At 41.3% G+C, this 18,203-nt stretch overlaps 1 protein-coding gene across 1 annotated transcript in view; it reads right to left on the bottom strand.

The window, feature by feature from the left end:
* Strip2 (striatin interacting protein 2) overlaps window positions 1-18,203 on the bottom strand; it is a 43,946-nt gene that overhangs the window by 9,062 nt on the left and 16,681 nt on the right. The window contains exons 12-18 of the mRNA XM_075953465.1: window positions 18,095-18,158; window positions 17,342-17,413; window positions 14,258-14,332; window positions 13,595-13,692; window positions 13,024-13,150; window positions 10,438-10,538; window positions 7,004-7,070 (exon numbers count right to left, since the gene is read on the bottom strand). Coding sequence (XP_075809580.1) covers window positions 7,004-7,070; window positions 10,438-10,538; window positions 13,024-13,150; window positions 13,595-13,692; window positions 14,258-14,332; window positions 17,342-17,413; window positions 18,095-18,158 — 604 coding nt within the window. The remainder of the gene's footprint in view (window positions 1-7,003; window positions 7,071-10,437; window positions 10,539-13,023; window positions 13,151-13,594; window positions 13,693-14,257; window positions 14,333-17,341; window positions 17,414-18,094; window positions 18,159-18,203) is intronic.

Here is an 18,203-nt window from a genome sequence, read left to right as displayed (position 1 = left end):
TGGGTCTACAGCTGTTACAACCTCTTGACTAGTCCTAGTGCACTGTGGGTGGGTGGTATTAGTAATACTACTGGAGGATTAAACGTAGGGCTCAGCATGCTGGCCAAACGCTCTATCACTATGAATCTTTAAAGCATTGCACTGCTGGGGGTATATGTTGGATTTAGGGGAATTTTCGTTGTTTAAATAAATGTGTGTTAAAGAAAAAAAATAAACGTAGAAATTGACAGCCCAAGGCAAGCCTAAGATCCACCAACAGCCCTTTACTGATGAGGTTTCTCTAGCCTATCAGAAAGCTGCTCAAGGCTTAGGTCCAGTGGCAAACAGATCTGCCATCCTGTTTCTGCTCTTTGCGTTGTGCTATAGATTGTCCATGCCATGTCTCCACTGCACTTACTAAAAGATTTTTTCCCCCTGGGTTAGGTTTTAATACTTAATGATTGCAAATTAAAAACTATTTTTTTTTGGTGAATGATTCTTCGTTGTTTTCTTTATTATGGCTCACATAACTGAAAATGAAGCCACATTTCTGATTTTTTTCCTCATCATTATAGGATAATTCCTTTACCATGTGAGTTTCCAACAGGTTGCTGCTGGATACAGGATCTAGATACAGCTATAAAGGAGAAATGGGTCTCCAGTCGAGTGGGGGGTAAAGGAGAAACTTTCAAGACCACCCATCGAAGATATTTTGGCAAACTACATTATAGAAATTGTGACCAAGAGGGAAAATGATAAAATGCTTAAGAAGTTTTTAATTATGGGCCTTCCTCTGTATAAATATTTCATGGAAAATGGATATGATGTTACGTTCACAATAGACACATGCTAAGGAACTAACACTAGAGGAACTGTTGGTTTTGTTTTTTTTTTTTGGTTTTTCGAGACAGGGTTTCTCTGTAGCTTTGGTGCCTATCCTGGAACTAGCTCTTGTAGACCAGGCTGGTCTCGAACTCACAGAGATCCGCCTGCCTCTGCCTCCCGAGTGCTGGGATTAAAGGCGTGTGCCACCATCACCCGGCGGAACTGCTGGTTTGAAATAGTGATGATGAATATCAGAACAAAAATTTTACCTATTTTGTTTTTTGGATACAGGGTCTGACTATGTAGCCTTGGCTGCTATGAAATTCATAGTGTTGTCCACGCTGGCCTCAAACACGTAGTAATTCTCCTGCCTCTACCTATTGAACACTGGGATTATGGATGTGCACAACCATGCCTGACAAGAAAAAAAAACGTTTAAACTTTTTGCATTTCCTTGTTTAACTGTAGTGTGTGTGTGTGTGTGTGTGTGTAGGTCAGAGGACAACTCGAGGACATGGCACTCACCTTCTGCTATGCGGGTTCTGGATTTGAACTCAAGCTGCCAGGCTTGATAGCAAATGCGCTAACTTTCTGAACATCTCGCTGCCCTCCCCAGCCCTTCTTTTAGAGGATCATAACTGGTTAAAGAGCATCTGAAAGGAATGCTACACCTAACAGAAATATCTGAAACATCTGACGTACCTGGTGGATTAGGAAGTTGTAAAAACTTTGGTGAGGATTAATAAGAAAACTTGTTACATAAATTTAAATGAAGTAAACATATTTTGTCTTTTTCAACGAAAATCAATCCCAAATTTGAACAGTTTTCTAATGATCCATCTTTTAAACACTAACTTATGAGTTCCATAATCTAGATCTGAAAGGAAATTCCAAACATTTCTTTGGAAATGACTAGTCATACAAACTCTGATCCACTGATAACCTTCCATAGTCCTTTAAAAAGCTTTGGTTATCTCCTTCACTACTCCACCTATGCTCTCATCACTGAAAGGTAATACCAGGCCAAGACAATGTCTTACTGTGGTGTTCTATGGCTTCATAAATATGACCCTGTCCTTATTCCTTCCTCTTTACTCTATTGGTGTGTTAGCCACTTGAACACCATTATTATTCAAAATACGGTGTGATGGTTAAATACTGTCAATTTGACATGATCTAGAATCACCCTGGAGACAAGCCTCTGGGCATGCCTGTGAGAGATAATTTAGATTAGGTAACTGAAGTGAGAAGACCTACTTTTTATGTGGGTGGCACCATTCCAAAGACTAGAGCAGTGGTTCTCAACTTGCAGGTGGAGACCCCTTTGGGGATCAGCCATCAGACATCCTGCATACCAAATATTTACAATTCACATGAGTAGCAAAATTAAAGTTATGAAGTAGCAAAAAATGTGCTGGGATTACAGGTGCCTCCACTTCCCGAGTGTTGGGATTACAGGTGCCTGCCACCAGTGTTGGGGATCAGGACTTCCCTACCAACTCAGTTTTATCCCTAACCCTTTTTCATTTTTTTAAAGACATAATCTCATTATATAGCTCAGGTTAGCAATCTTCTAGCTTCAGCCTCAAGAGTATTAGGCTTACAGATGTATACACTGATACCTGGCAGACGAGACTCTTAATACACTAATGAAGCTGGTAGGGCGGTTCAGTAGGTAAATATGCCTGCCACTAAGTTTAACCTGAATTCAATCCCCACGACCCACATAGGGGAAGGAGAGAACTGACTTCCACAAGTTGTCCTCTGACTGCCACATGTATATAAACAAATTAAAAATATAATTAAAAAATTTAAATAAGTTTAAATAGTCAGGCATGGTGGCACATGCCTATAACCCCATTGTTTAGGAGGCTAATTCAAGAAGATAACCCCAAATTCAAGGTAATCCTGGCTAAATAGAAAATTTGAGGCATGCCTGGGCCATAACAAAACTCTGTATTGAAGAACAAAGCAGAACCAAACAAAGGTAACTGAATAAACAAGCTAAGCAGCAGAGAACTATACACAGTAGCACATTCTTGTAATCTCAGTATTTAGGATATTGAGACAAGAGGATTCCAAGTTCAAGAACAGCCCAAGCTATATAGTGAGTCTGGGTCAGGCTGGTGTAGTGGTACATTATTTGTATTTTAATAAATAAAGTTTACCTGAAGATCAGAAGACAAAGCAGCCATACAGGCCAGGGAGTGGTGGCACACACCTTTAATCCCAGGACTCAGGAGACAGAGGCAGATGGATCTCGTGAGTTCAAGACCACCCTGGCTACACAAGATTAAATCTGTCTAAAAGAAAAACAAAGCTCACACAAAGGTGAACCCAGTGCTTGGTTGGGATCACACTCTTTTAATCCCAGTACTAGGGAACTGGAGACAGGAGTGATATGGCTGGCAGAGAGAGGACTGTAAGGCAGGAGGAGACAGGAGCTCAGTGCAGTGTGGAGTCTGAGGCTGATGGAGAGCATTGCAGGAGCTCTCGCCTCTTTGTCTGAGTCTTGGCAGAGGTAAGATCTCTCCAGTGGCTTGGCTGCTTTGCTTTTCTGATCTTCAGTTTGAGCCCCAATATCTGTCTTTGGGTTTTTATTATTTGTGCTATAGGCTGGGCTATACAAAGATACTCTATCGGGGCTGGAGGTTACGAGCACTGGTTGCTCTTCCAGGAGTCATGTGCTCAGTTCCCAGTGACCACATGGTGGCTCACAACCATCTCTAACGAGATCTGGTGCCCTTTTCTGGCCTGCAGGCATACATGCAGACAGAACATTGTATACATAAGAAATAAAACAAATCTTTAAAAGAAAAAAGATACTCTATCTCAAAATACAAGAAAAAATTAAGTAATAGAATATAGTGAATAGCTGTTACTAATTATCTCCTCAAGAATGTTTATTGGGGCTGAGTTAAATGGTAGTATATTGTATCTGCTTAGCATGTACTTGGGTTTATACTCAATACCACCGAAAAAGAAGTTGTCTAATCAAATCCTACCATGAACGTGTAAATTTAACTACATTAAGCAAAACACACACACACACACATACACACACACACACACACACACACACACACACATATGTAACAGGTTTATATACAAATATGTTTGTTACTAATGTTTCTATATAAATGATTGTATATATTGTAATTGTAGTAAAATATAAGCAATATTTATATGTAAGGTGATAGAAGATATTTTTATTTTATTCCCCATACTTTTTTGTTTTTTTATTTTTCTATCATAAGTATATTACTAATTTTGTAATCAGGATAAAAGCTTGAAGTTATTGAAAGCAAATAACATATACCAAGGTAGTATATTTCTTGTTCTTGCAATTTGGTGAGTCCAAAATGAGACAAAACTTACTAGCCTTTTTCTGGTTACAGAATTTATTCATTTAGGTAAACAATTCACTATACTGAGAACCTATTGGAATAAATCGGCTAGGTACCAAAATCACATGGGCTGGAGAAGCACTTATATTTTAAGAAAAAAGTGGTTACTAAACAAAACCACCAGATGCCACTATTGTTTCACCAGAAAGACTAAAATAGCCACTATGACTTTTAATTAACTCGATAAATGCTTTTGCCTTTTCTGGATAATAATTAAGTCTTAACAGAAGGCATAACCATATAAATAATTATATGCTCATATTGCAAAAGGTCAACTGGAAGTGATGTGAAGGTTTAATTCCCACCAGTTCCTATTCAGGAACTAATGGAGTTGGAATGGAGACAAGATACACATTGTTATCAAGGAAAAAATTAGGGGGCTGGCAAGGTGGCTCAGTGGTTTAAGACACTTGTCAAACCTGATGACCTGAGTTTGATTTCTGAGGCCTCATGGTGGAAGACGAGAATCAGCTCCTATAAGTTGTCCTTTGACCTCTGCACCTGTGCTGCAGCATGCATGTACTCAGCATACTAAATAAATAAACAAATTGAAAATGTAATAAAACTTTTTTCTTTTAAAGATTTTATTTATTTTATGTATACGAGCGCTCTATCTGAATGTATGCCTTTATTCCAGAAGAGGGCATCAGATCACACCATAGATGGTAGTGAGTTACCATGCGGTTGCTGGGAATCAAACTCAGGACCTCTGGAAGAGCAGCCAGTGCTCTTAACCACTAAGCCATCTCTCTAGCCCCGATAAAACTTTTTTAATTTAAAAAGTAATGTATTCATGCCACAAAAGCTGAATTTATATTTTGAAATAGCAATAGTACATTTTTTTTTTTGGTTTTTCGAGACAGGTTTCTCAGTAATACTAGAATTTTTGTTTGTTTTGTTTTGTTTGTTTTGTCTAGCTCTGACTGTCCTGGAACTTGCTCTGTAGACCAGTTTGGCCTCCAATTCACAGAGATCCACCTGCCTTTACCTCGTGAGTGCTGGGATTAAAGATGTGTGCCACTATGCCCAGCCAATAGCAGAATTTTAATGCTATTACATACCACTGTTTATGGGTTAAAATATATTCTTCTTTCCAAATTTAAATCTCAGCGACATACTTTCCTACACTCTCTCTTTTAAAAAAATTACTTTATGTGTATGGGTGTTTGTCTGCATATGTATGTCTGAGCACCATATGCATACAATGCCCTTAGAGGCTAAAAGAAGGTACCAGATCATCTAAAATTACATATGGCTGTGAACTGTCATGTGGGTGCTGGAAATTGAAGCCAGGTTCTCTGAATGAGTAGTCAGTGCACTTAACCACTGAGTTATCTTGCTATTTCCAACTGCCAAGTTTTAACAGCTAATTTCTCCAGATATATGATAGTAATATTGGGCAGAGTGTGGTGGCATTGCCTTTAATCCCAGCACTTAAGGAGGCAGAAACAGGCAGTTCTCTCTGAGTTCAAGGCCAAGCTGGCGTATATTAGCAAGTTACAGAATAACCAGGGTTATATAAAGAGACTGTCTCAAACAAAACTGATGAACTTCATAGAGTTGTTTTACAGATTTTATATTACCACATTGATGACAAAGATTAGATTTTATATTACCACATTGATGACAAAGATTAGATAAATTATAACATCTCTGAAGGAATAAAAACCTTGCAGCTTCCTTGGCTGCTAAGACCATATTTAAATAAGACAGGGATTCTGTTTCAGTAGCAAAGACTATGCTAGGTATAATACGTCAGGACACGGATCTTTTGACTCATATCTAATTGGGGTCTGTCACCTAAGAGAAGTAGACTGTGACATGTCACTTCATCCACTGAGCACTCATGTTTCTCATCTTTGAAATATTAGGGAGTTGGATCAAGTGGTTCTTGACATGCCCTCCCCCCAAAACGAAACCTACTATGGGTTTATAAAACCTGTGCCACAGGAGAAACTTTTCTATTTTTACAGTGTGCTTTCCCGATTCAGCACTTTGCAGATATTAAAGTTGGGGGACAAAGGGCTGTAGCACCCATAGGTAACATCACTTAGCATTATTGAAGTCGTCAATATACCAGACATAGTGTTAGGCTATATGGATATAAAAATATGAGATGGTACCTTCTCTCCCTTCTAAGAGTCTGCAGTCAAACCGAGAAAGTTAGAGGTTGTTACAGTGCAACAGGATGAAAGCAGTTTATCTGAGGAGCGGTGGCAACACAGGATAAAGCAGACCTTAAACACGCTGTTGGCCAAGCAGTTTCAGGGATTTCAGAATAATTCAGAGGAACTTTTCTGATTTGTCTAGACCTGCTTCAGAATGTAGCTCTTCCTGAGCTATCCCTCAGTAGTTAGACTGAATTTTGCCTCAAAGAAGAAAGAAATTTTCTAAAATACATAACTCCTGGGCTTGATAACTAATATGAAAATGAGAAGCAAACTGCCTATAGCACAACATAAAGATGGATTTTTTTATGTGTGTGTGATACATCAGAAGAGATTCTCCTACTATTTAGCACAGATACTGTGTTTCAGTCTTATTATCTATCCAAATTCCCTCTCCTCAGTTATTTTCACGGACTCTTTCCTCTTCTGTATAAGATGCTAGGCTCAGCTTTTCCAAATCCTTCAGCAGCTTTAAACCCCTGCCGCCTTTGTGCCCTTGCCAATATGCCTCATTGATCTGATACTCCCAAACCATGGCGTCACGGGGCTGGAGAAGACATGAAAAAGCAAATGCCAGCCTCTGTCATCAGTCAGTTCAAAGACCACAAATCCTCATCTGCTTACCAGACTCTCAGTAGTCAGCTCTGGCAAATCCTGGATGGTACAGCATGGGTAATCCAGCACCGAGATGCTGCAAGATGCAGAGACAAGAGACAAGCTTTAGGTAAAGGGCAGCAGCAGAGAATGGTGCCTCTGAGAAGGGCAGGAATTATTCCTCCCCAACACATTCCATGTGTCTCTCAAATTGCTTAGTGACCTCAGCTGAAATTGAGGGCAACTCCAACTCCAATCTCATCTCAGGCACAGAGGAACCATGGAGTTCTTTTAAGCTGCTCCTACATCATAGATGCAAAAAGAGTTAAAGCCAAAAGACAGCCCCTTTCCTTCTTAGGTCTCTTAGGTTCTTCAGGAAATATATAAACTTAAGTGCATCTGTCTCTGCATTTAACTGTGTATGTGAATATATTAATATTTCCAGAGACGCTGCCCACAGTCTACTAAATAATAACCTGTGGATATGAAGATGAAAAGATCGCTTGTGTTTCTCACCTGATCCTTCTGAAAGTCAGGAACTCAGGGGTAACTGCCAATGCCACCCTAGAGAAAGCTTGAAGCACAGGGCAACTGATAGCCTGGCTAATCAAACATTAGCCCAGGTATGGTAGAATAATGTCTGTCCCCAAACAGAGGGAATTACAGGGAAGCCACAAGCTCTGCAGTGAGCCCAGAGAGTGGGGCTTGGGTCACGAAAGGAAATAAGGTACCATATAATAATAGGGCGTGGTCAATAAGTGAATGTTTTTTTTTTCCCTCTCCGCTTTACTAGTACAATGCAGAATTTGGGCTAGCTAATTCCCAATGTTCCTTCTGTTTTTAAAAGTCAATGAAATTTCAGCACTAATCTATCTCAACTAGTGCAGTTGGAGATAGGTGAAGGATGTTGGCAAAGTCAGGGCTATCAATTGAGTAGGAGCATTCTTGGGCCTGTCTCTACATTTTGAAAGTCAAAATTTCTAAAAGCAAATCACCCATTTAGCTAGAAATTTACCACTGTTCAAGAAACCCAGGTCAAGATAACTTAGACAAACCAGGGTAGGAGAGAAAGATCAACTCAGGGAGGGAAGTGAATTTACCCATTCACTCCATCATCCTAACTAACTTGTCTGGATTCTCTGGATTGACTCATTCATCCACTTCTCTACCTATCTCCCATTTATAAAGAACCATATAAAAACAGGTGCTGCAACTAGGAAATGGGGGCAGAAAATCAAGGATGGAATTTGCTATAATTGCTCCGCAAACTGAATTTTAGCTCTGTGATATAGTTAGAAGACATAGTCTCATTTATATTAAAAGTGCAATTTCTGTGGCCCAGAGAAACTATCACCCTTAAAATCCAGGTTTCTTGGCTTCGGGCTTTTCAAAGGCAATGTATGTGCAAGGCTGTCACTCCATGGCAGAATTTCAAGCAGAGTCAATAAGCACTTACCTTCCCCTCTCCTTCCTCTCTCCCTCTCCAGTCACCAAGGAAGACATCAGTCTTTATCTACTTTAGGAACTCTGGTAAGGAATTCTGGCAAATTCTACCGACTAACATGCTATACTAGTTTTGTGGAAGCAAATTAAAGAATAAGGATCTACCCTACAATCCCCCAGTCCCAGATTAGCTGAAGAATAGAAAGCAATTTGTACTCACAGAAAAGCCTGTGTCTTTATTTAAAAGGTTACCATGTTAATCTTCCATGTGTGGTATACAGGATGTAGGTGTGCATATGCGTGTGTGCAGATGGATAGGCACATGTGAATACATGCACGTGGAGACCAAAGGTTGATGTCAGCTATCTTCCTCAATTACGTTCTACTTGCCTTTTTGAGACAGGGTTTCATTAGACATGGAGCTCAATGACTTGTCTATGCTGGCTGGTCAGTGAGCTCCTCGGATCTGTATGTCTCCACCCTCTGAGTGCTCAAATTATACATGTATATCGACACACCCTACTTTGTATATGGGTTATAGGGATCCGAACTCAAGTCCTTATGCTTCTGTGGCCCATTACTCACTGATCTTTCTTTGAAGGTTCATAATCTTGTTATTCTTGAGAAAACCAGTTCACCTCTCTGTGTTTGTCTCCTAACTGGCAAAATGAGAACAAAACTTATACTATCTCCTAGCGTTGCTAAGATTAAGTGAAATTATGAATGTAAAATTATATTTTTTGGCCGGCATGATAGCTCAGCTTCTAATGGCAATACTAACAACCTGAGTTTGATCAACAGGACACTTACAGTGAAGAAGAGATGTAGGGATAAGTCCAGCCCCTTAGGGGGCGTGTTTGCCTCGGGCTAATGTTTACCTATAAATTTGGCTAGCGTGCTCCCAGCCGAGCCGCTTCGGCTTTCCTGGTCTCCGCAGGAACGGTGGTTCTTCTGTAAGTCTATTTCCCCATTAAAGTTGTATATATTTTTACAATCTGTCTGCATTCACTTACGCCGTTACATTAAAAACTGCGCCCATGTTCCCAAATATGGTTTATAAACGTTCTTTTACATTTAAAGGGGGATATGATATAGGTATAAATAATTTGCATTGGTGTGGACTTTAAGGGCAATTTTGTTATATGTATATGTATTTCTGATATTGATTAAGGTATTGTGATTGTATAGTTCATTTTTAAAATGTAATGTATAATTAGGAAATATAGGTTGTTAATGGATAATCATCAATAATAGTCAAGCTTGTAGTTATGTTAGTTAGATTTTCTAGATATATAAAGATATATTTCAGTTAGATAGGCATTCTTCATATCTTTCAAAGGCTACAGAATATGGCATTTAAATGTTTTAATAACTTAGGGCTTTTCATGATAATGAGACACGTCTGCTCCTGGCAGCACCAATCTACTTCAAGAGGAAGATGGGCATCGAAGAGGCTCCTTATGGAGTTTGATAGCCATTTGGGCAAGAAACTGCTCTTGCCTGGACTGATGCATAAACTGGACACAAAGAACCTGCAGAGAGAGGACTACTGAACTTTCCTAAAGGTGAGATGGTCTTTCATGAAAGAGTCTGTGAGACATTCTGCAGGACACAGTAGAAAGTGACTGAATTGTCTTTAAAATTTCCTGCTTCATGGAAAAGTCTGCTGGATACTATGGTCCTAAAGGCTGAAGATGGATGCCCCAACAGTACAGAGGAGCAGTTCAGACGAAAGGGCTGTTGTACAACACAAAATCTCTAGGTTCTTTCATCTCCAAAATTTCATCTTGTAACTACATTTCAAAATATTTTTTCAGGTTTGAAATTATTAATATGTAAAGTCTACACAGAGAAGAAAATCACATCTTCCTATCAGTTAATACTGCAAGAGAACTGAATCTCACAGGGAAAGGTCTAAGAAAGGAGGGACTAGGGACGCCAGAAGAAATGAAAGGTGTAGAGATGGAGGGATTTTCTCACTCATTCCACAGTACCCCGTGAAGTCTGTCCAGAGTCCATACCTGTTTTTGGCAGTGATATAGGACAGGATATTTTGATTGAAGAACTTCAGGATCAAGGGGATGCAGTTGGCAAACACTAAATGTTGTGACACATATTCAAACTGAATGAAAAGATCAAAGCAGAAAAGTTTGCTTATTTGGGGGAAGATATAAAACATGTATGAAAAAAAGAGATAGGGAAATACAAATATAGCGTCCATTCCCAAGGATAGCTACTGTCTACCGTGTTATCAGTTTGTAAGTCTCTGAAATGGGGACACTCATCTTCAGCCAGCCTATCTTACACACAGGACAATCTGCAGTGGATGCTACAGCTCTTGATCAAAGCCACATAGCAAACACACTAGAAAGAAAAACATACCCCAGATAAATAGCAAGAATCGCTGTGAGTTTTGCTCCTAAGCTCAGTGGGAAAGAAAATCTCCCCAAGGAAGCTGGTTTCCACACCAAATCTCTGGCTCTTGTTTCAGCTGTGATTGATTTGCAGGGACAGGTGCAACTAACTCTTAGCAACTGCTGGCAGCAGGCTGGAGACAGCACACAGTAACCACTGGAATGTAGGCTTTGGTAGTCTGTCCAGAATATGATGTTATCTCTAATACTTAGACTATCAACGTATAAGTGAATGAGTGAACAAGAGTCTCTTCAGCCAGCAGACACTGCACTGAGATCTTCAGGATGTCTTTGATTAGATAAAACCACTACTTGGGCTTCCATTTGGCTCTCTTAAATCCATATGGGGTTTGTGTCCCAGAAGACCTACTGGGGTAAGTAACCACAAAAGCAATGTTATAGAGTTAGTCACCCTGGATTTTGTTTGTTATGCACTGAGAAGCACCAAGAAAAAAACTGCCTCCAAATTAGGAACTTAGAATGCTGGCAGAATCCAGAAACAAGGCTGAAAAGGCAGAGAACTGTGGTGTTTTAAGCCCCTATCTCTGTGTCATCAGTGAGAAGTATCCATGTCAGAAAAGTGAGCTGCTTTCTGAGCCTGAATATGTGGCCAGAGGTAGGGAGTCAGCTTGTGCCACACTCACTTCTGCTCAAAATTTTCTGAAGCCCCAGACAAAGGAGCCGTACATATTTACTATCTAAAGATGGGAAGTTTTTAAAATTTGAGCCACGCCCAGCCTCTTTTAGGACTACCCACACTGACATACACTGTGGCAAGGCCCATCAGGACATTCGTTGTCTGGCTATAGGTATATCTACTGCCCACTAAGAGCAACCTTGAGAAACACACATTCTAGTGGAAGAGGGTCAGTGTCTCCTAACCACTCTGCTCCACCCAGTCCTGATGCAGCTCAGCAAACACAGGGCCACAGGCCCTGCAGCGGCCTTCCCTGTACACTGATGACCCACTCTCATATCAGGCTTTATTTTGAGTGGTTAGGTGGAAGATGGGACAAGAAATGAGAAGGGCAGAGATGAGAAGACTTCCACATTCTCAAGCTCTCCTTAAAGAAGCATCCATTTACTGGTCCTCGTCTTGTCCTTGTGTCTTGGTGACGCCCACAGGCTCTAGACAAACAATGTCTTTGTGCGGAAGCAAAGCAAAAAAGGTCTTGACTTTTAACTCAAGTCTCTTCACCTGTGAAACAGGGATAAGCTGGAGCACTCAGGAGGCAGAGGCAGGCAGATCTCTGGGTTCAAGAGCAGCCTGGTCTACAGAGTGAGTTCCAGGACAGTCAGGACTACACAGTGAGACCCTGCCTCAAAACAACAAAACAAAACAAAAGCAAGCAAGCAAGCAAGCAAACAAAACCAGCCCCCACCCCCAAAGAAAAACAGGGATAAAGTAAAGTATCCTAGGGGTGAGAAGCTCACAAACGCTTTGTAGGATGTCAAGCACGTCATAGGTATTCCATAATTGTGTGCTATCAGATATATGCTACCTGCCAACCCCTGTGGCTTCATGCATTACCAGAACATCTCTATCATCCCCACTCTACAGCAGAACTCTAGCAACATTTAATTAGTTTCCAAAAATATTCTGTTTTTTCTCCTCTGGGATTTCACATATTAGCCTTTCTGCTTGAATTGGTTCTTATTCTTCCTTGATAACACCCAGTTTCTGGCTAATCTTCTTCTCTGGGACTCAGGTTAAAAGGCACCTCTTGTCTGGAATTGGTATTTCTACAGCATCTAGTACCCACCTGTATCACACCACTCTATAACTAGACATTTATGTATCTGTTACAAGACTGTAAGACCTGTAAAAGCCTGAATTGTCCTCATTTGGAATTATATCTCAAATATCAGAAAAGTGCTTCACAGACAGAAAAGCATTGTCAATATACCCAGTGACCTCTCTGGAATGGTTGAGTTGATTCTGACTGACTAGGAGTATTCTTAAGAATCCCTAGCTAACTTACAAAGAATATAGATTTTTGTGTCTTATCCTAGGATGGCTCCCACATCCCACTCCATATCCTCACCGTATACTCATGCAACAAATAGCTGGACTTTCTAATAGAGGGTAAAGGAAAGGCCAAAGAATGGTCAGCAGTGCAAGGATTCTTGTGTTGCCTCTCTAGGGCATGAGGAATACTTGAAGCTTGTGACACAGCACTCCTACCTGCTCACCTGGTAGATATGGTTGAGTTTGAAGTGTTTGAGCAGTAGAAGGAGCAGGGCAGAGATACTCTTTACGATGATCTCCTTGTGCCTGTTCACATCAATGCCCAGCTTCATGCTCTGGAGAACAGTTATGCTACAAGGGAGAGATGAAACATCAGTATAAAGGTGCTGATGGAGGAAGGCCTAGAAAGAAAAACCCAAGTATTTGGGCTAGATATGATATAGATATATATGAAGATCAGGACTCAGGAAACTTGAACTTCTGTGCTAGGGAAACCTATGGAGCTCCCATTTAGAAATCTGTCCAGGAAAAAGCTTCCATGATCTCTTTTTTGATGTGTCCTCTCTCTGATAAACTTACCCATTGGCACTGTCAACCCATATATCTGGCAGTTAGTCACTGGGACTGAGGTTATTTGTTGGACCCTAGTTCTGAATTACACAGTAAGAGGCCCTGCAGGGGACAGGAGGTACACGCAGAGAAGGAGAGATTTCTTTGAAGACAATTCTGTGTTAACAGAGAGGCCCTGAAGACAAGACGCTGGTGTCTAGCAGCTGCCCCAGTGGAAGCACTCACGGCATCTCTTCAGGCAGGACATCTGCTAGGATATTGATAGAGTCTGTCTTAGCCTTGGAGGTGGGGGCTGCAGCCAGCAGAATCTTAAGCAGAGCAATCTGGGAGATAGAGAAACAAGAAACGCACCCATGTCTCTCCCACTCAGTAAAACAGTGGCTTCTTCTTAACCTCTCTAGACCAATGAAAGGTATTTCAAAGCTTATCTAAGATTTTCCTTCAGTGACTAAGCCTTGCCAGTGCATAGGATGCAAACAAGTGTTTATCCTGATGCTTGTCTGTGAAGCCAAGGAGGGAGGCCAAAGCAAGCTTCTAGGTTGTTTTACTTTTGGATTGAAGCTTCTAAAGGGAGCACGGAAAGAGCAAAGTGGGAGGGGCAATGCAGAGAGATAACATTCTCCCCTAGTTTTCTTCTTCCCTGTCAGCATCTTCACCATTCCTAACCAGAGACTACCAAAGACACGGCAGACGATGGCGGAACTCACGATAGTGGTAATTAGCTAGCAGAAAGGACCTGATGCATCATATGTAGACTTTACTATTCTGCATCCCTGACCCCAGTAGAAAGGCTAGGGAGAATGGCACCCAAAGAGAAGCCACAAGGAAAGTTCAGAATTCTACATTCCTCTTAGCAGAGAGGGCAGCTATGGCCCAGCCTGCTCTTACCATGTACTGAGGGAGGCTGTACAGCATGCCCTGGTAGAGGATTTCACATGGTGTTTCTGGTACCACCTCTTCTCCCTACAGCAAAAACAACAACAAAACCCTCACAGATTAGCCAGGCTACTTTGCGGATACTCCAGGGCACATGTTGGTTGGTGAGAACTGTGCTGGGTGACACCCCTGGGAGGCTGTCCTAACTGTGTTAATGATTCATTATTTGGTTTAGGATGAGTGACCATTCCTCTTTAGGCTCTAGTTCTTTTTCTTTGAACTGGCTTGAGTGATCTTTGATATCTTTTTCCAGTCCCCAAAACCGCTGAGTCTAGTTTTCCTGCTATCTGCAATTAATCACACTTTCCATGTCACATGCTCAATCAGGAGTCAGAACTCTAGCCTAGAAGTGAGGTTAGACCACTGCTTTGGTACATGTACACACACACACACACACACACACACCATCCTGATTCATTCACATGGGGTTAACCTAGGCTATAATACACCTGACACGTTGAGATACCCTACACAGAGGCACTTCCATGGTGTTAATCAAAGATCAACCAAGAACTTGAGTTTTTCTATGATCTGGAAAGGGGGGAAAGAAAAGGTAGGCGATTCAATAGGGAGGGTTAGTGATAGAATTAAGTAACTCACAGTCAGAGAAATGAGATGAGTATCAACAAGGAAGCTTTTAAAGGGTTGGAAACTAATCCCCTCTCTAGTATCCTCATCAACATCACTTTCCTAAGAGGACCATGTATATCACCGTCTTCTTCGTGATCCCTGTGAATCCCTTTATCATAATAGGGGAAGCAGGGGTCCCAGATGCTCAAGAGGCAGCCCAAGCCTCACTGAAATCTTTGGGCAATGCGGTCCTTTTTTCCCTTGAGACCCCCTATTACAGGGCAAGAGTCACTGTCATAAGACTTGGAGGCAAAGGGGAATAATTGGGCCAATGGATATAAGTCTTCAGTGCCAGGCATTCAAGAGAGCCTGGTAACTTTGCATGTGCTCCCCACAAAGCCTACTACTTGCTCTTTTCAACAAACCCCCTCAAGTTGTTGGCTCTGCCTCACAAAAATAGAGTTATCAGACAGATAAACTACATCTCTGGAATATCAGATCTGCCAGTCTCTACTTGCTTTCTGACACATCAGATGACATTCTGTGTGTAGAACATAAATCAAGCCTCTACTTGGGCTTGGGATCCTGTATATAGTTTCAGAGGTTTCGTCCATTATCATCATCGAGGGGAATATGGAGGTGTGCATGCACACATGATGCTTGCTACATCTTATTCAGAAGGCAATAGAAAGTGGACTGACTGTCACACTGAACAAAACTTGAGCAAAAGAGACCTTAAAGTCTGACCCCACAGTGACATACTTCCTCCAACAAGGCCACACCTCCTAATGGGGCCACTCTCTTTGGGGGGGCAGGCATTGTCTTTCAAACCACCACAGATTTCCCTGGATCTAAAGTTACAGACGGTTATAAGCTGCTATGTGTATGCTGGAGATTGATCTCAGGTCGACTGGAATAACAGAAAGTACTCGTAGCCACTGCGTCACCTCTCCAGCCCATATACTCTTTCCTTTCTCTTGACAGAATCCACCAGATCTTTAGTAACTCTGATCATTTCATTTCATTTTTCTTTTCCAAACAGGGTCTCAAGTGGGCCCAGGCTGGCCTCTAAACTGGATAAGTAGCTGAGGAAAACCTTGAGCTCATGATCCTTCTGCCTCTATCTCTCAGGTCCTGAGATTACATAGACACCATAGATTTTCACGTGTTAGCATGAGACTCTCCCTTTATCCCACATCTTCCTCCTGCTACCATCCCACTTTTCTCTCCTTCTTTACAACACTTGTTGGTTGTATACTTCTTTTCTTCACATTCCTTTTCAGTGTGCATGGCTTTCTGCCATTTCGCTGTGATCATTCTTAACCCAGTCACCAATCATCTTAATCCTGCCCAATCCAATAGGCCCTCTGTTCTTATCACGTGCATCTCTCAGCAGCATTTGACCCAGGCAGTCACGTATCAGATTTCTAGATTTTATTCCACTTCATTGGGTATTTTTCTTACTTTTTGTGGCTTCTTTCCTAACTCATTAATTCCCTCCCTTAATCCATTGGCGTGTCTCAGGGACTTTCCTTGGGTTCTCTTTGTCTTTTCTACAGTACTTAACGCTATAACATCAATGACTCTCCCTAGAACTCTAGACCTCTACATCTAACTTCCCAACAGCTCTTCCCAAGTAAAAAACGGACACCTAAAGCTTAGTAGACCAAACAGGATTTTTCATACTCCTCCTTATTCTTGATTCTTCTCTTTGCCTCTTGATAAATGTCTAATTGAACTGCAGTCCTGTCAACCATACTTTCAAAATATCACCCACATTCACCTACTTTATGACCCTAGTTTAGGTCACATCAACTCCACTTTAACTATTTTGAGTGAGTTAAGGCCTCCTCTCTTTGTTTGGTCTGATCTTTGCTTAATTGATGGTGTTTTTTTAAAACCAAAGAACAATGCCTTTCTTCTGCTTAAAATCTCCAAAGGTTGCCCTTTGCACCATGAATCAACTTCAAGCTTCCTACCTCTGCTAACAGGTCCTACCTAACGTGTCCCCAGGCCACCTGTCTGAAGTCATCTCCACAACCCCACCCTTACCCATGGGTTGTTACAACAGCCTTCTTTTGCTGACTCTTGTTCTCTGTGCCTGCTTCTTCTACCCAGATTCTACTTGGAATGTTTTCTTCTCAGATGTTCCTATGGCTGGCTCCTTCCTGTACTTCAGATCTAGGTTAAATGTCACCTTCTTAGATATCTCATCTATCGCAACTACCCAATCCAAAATAGCCAACAGATAGTTTGATGTTATCCTATTTAAATTATCTCCATGGGATCTACCACTCTGTTTAACTAACTCCCTTCCCAGCTTTACTATAGTGTGCCTTTGTCTTCTATAACACACAGTGAGAGCCTAACAAGATGAATGGGTGCACACACAGTGCATGTTCTGTATCAGCACAGCAGACAGAGCTCATTCTTCCTTCCTCCTATATGCCAGAGCCCTTAACTTACCAAAGACATGGGGCATTTCTCCAGTTCCTCTTCATTCTTGATCTGTATATCTGCAATGGAGATATACTTGTGCTGGCAAAGATAAGAAAACATCAACAAGGGTTGAGAACCTAATTCACACGTGTCCTGGCTCTTCTGTAACTTTCCTTGTTCATAGGAAAATCTCCCAAGGGTTTATCATCCCAAACAGACATAAAACCTTTGGAAGCAAGACTCTATTCTCTTCTGCATAATTACCACTGGGCAGCACTTCATAAACAATGTTTCTGGGCATCACATTCCCATACTTGTCGGATACTAGCAAATACCTAGTCATTTAGCCTTAAAGAGCGGGGGAAGTCAAGAGTAGACCTTTGCCCAGACAGGTTTGATGTGCATGCATGTGTGTAAGGAGTGATGACTCCACATTCTTTGTGTTTAACATAACTGGATATAAAGATGATTCCTACCTAGTCTTTGGGCTTTAGAAGCTAGTGAACCTATGGGGAGATAAATACAAGAAAAGGAAACAGAACGGGAAAGGAGAGAGAAGGATAGGAGGGGAAAGGAACAAGAGAAAGGAATTGTTTTCTCATTGATCTGAATGTAAGAAATTGGGTAAGTAGAGAGACACCTGACTTCCTATTTGGCCTAAAGGCCTGCAGAGGGGATGCAGGAGGTCCTGGATATATCTGGAAGCGTATGCAAGGTAGTGGTAACCTGACTTAACTGATGACTCCCTATCCCTGAGGAATGAAAGTCCACCCTGGTCACCTGCTTTAGAGTCTTCACACTCTCGTGGATGGGTCGAGGTAGTCCAACCAAGGTATCTGTGTCCCTGTAGGATTCCAAAACACCAGACCATAAGCTTAACAGAAGAGAA

Source organism: Microtus pennsylvanicus, chromosome 19 (assembly GCF_037038515.1).
Source record: "Microtus pennsylvanicus isolate mMicPen1 chromosome 19, mMicPen1.hap1, whole genome shotgun sequence".
Taxonomy (NCBI): Eukaryota; Metazoa; Chordata; class Mammalia; order Rodentia; family Cricetidae; genus Microtus; species Microtus pennsylvanicus.
This window is presented reverse-complemented; position numbering and strand designations above follow the sequence as displayed.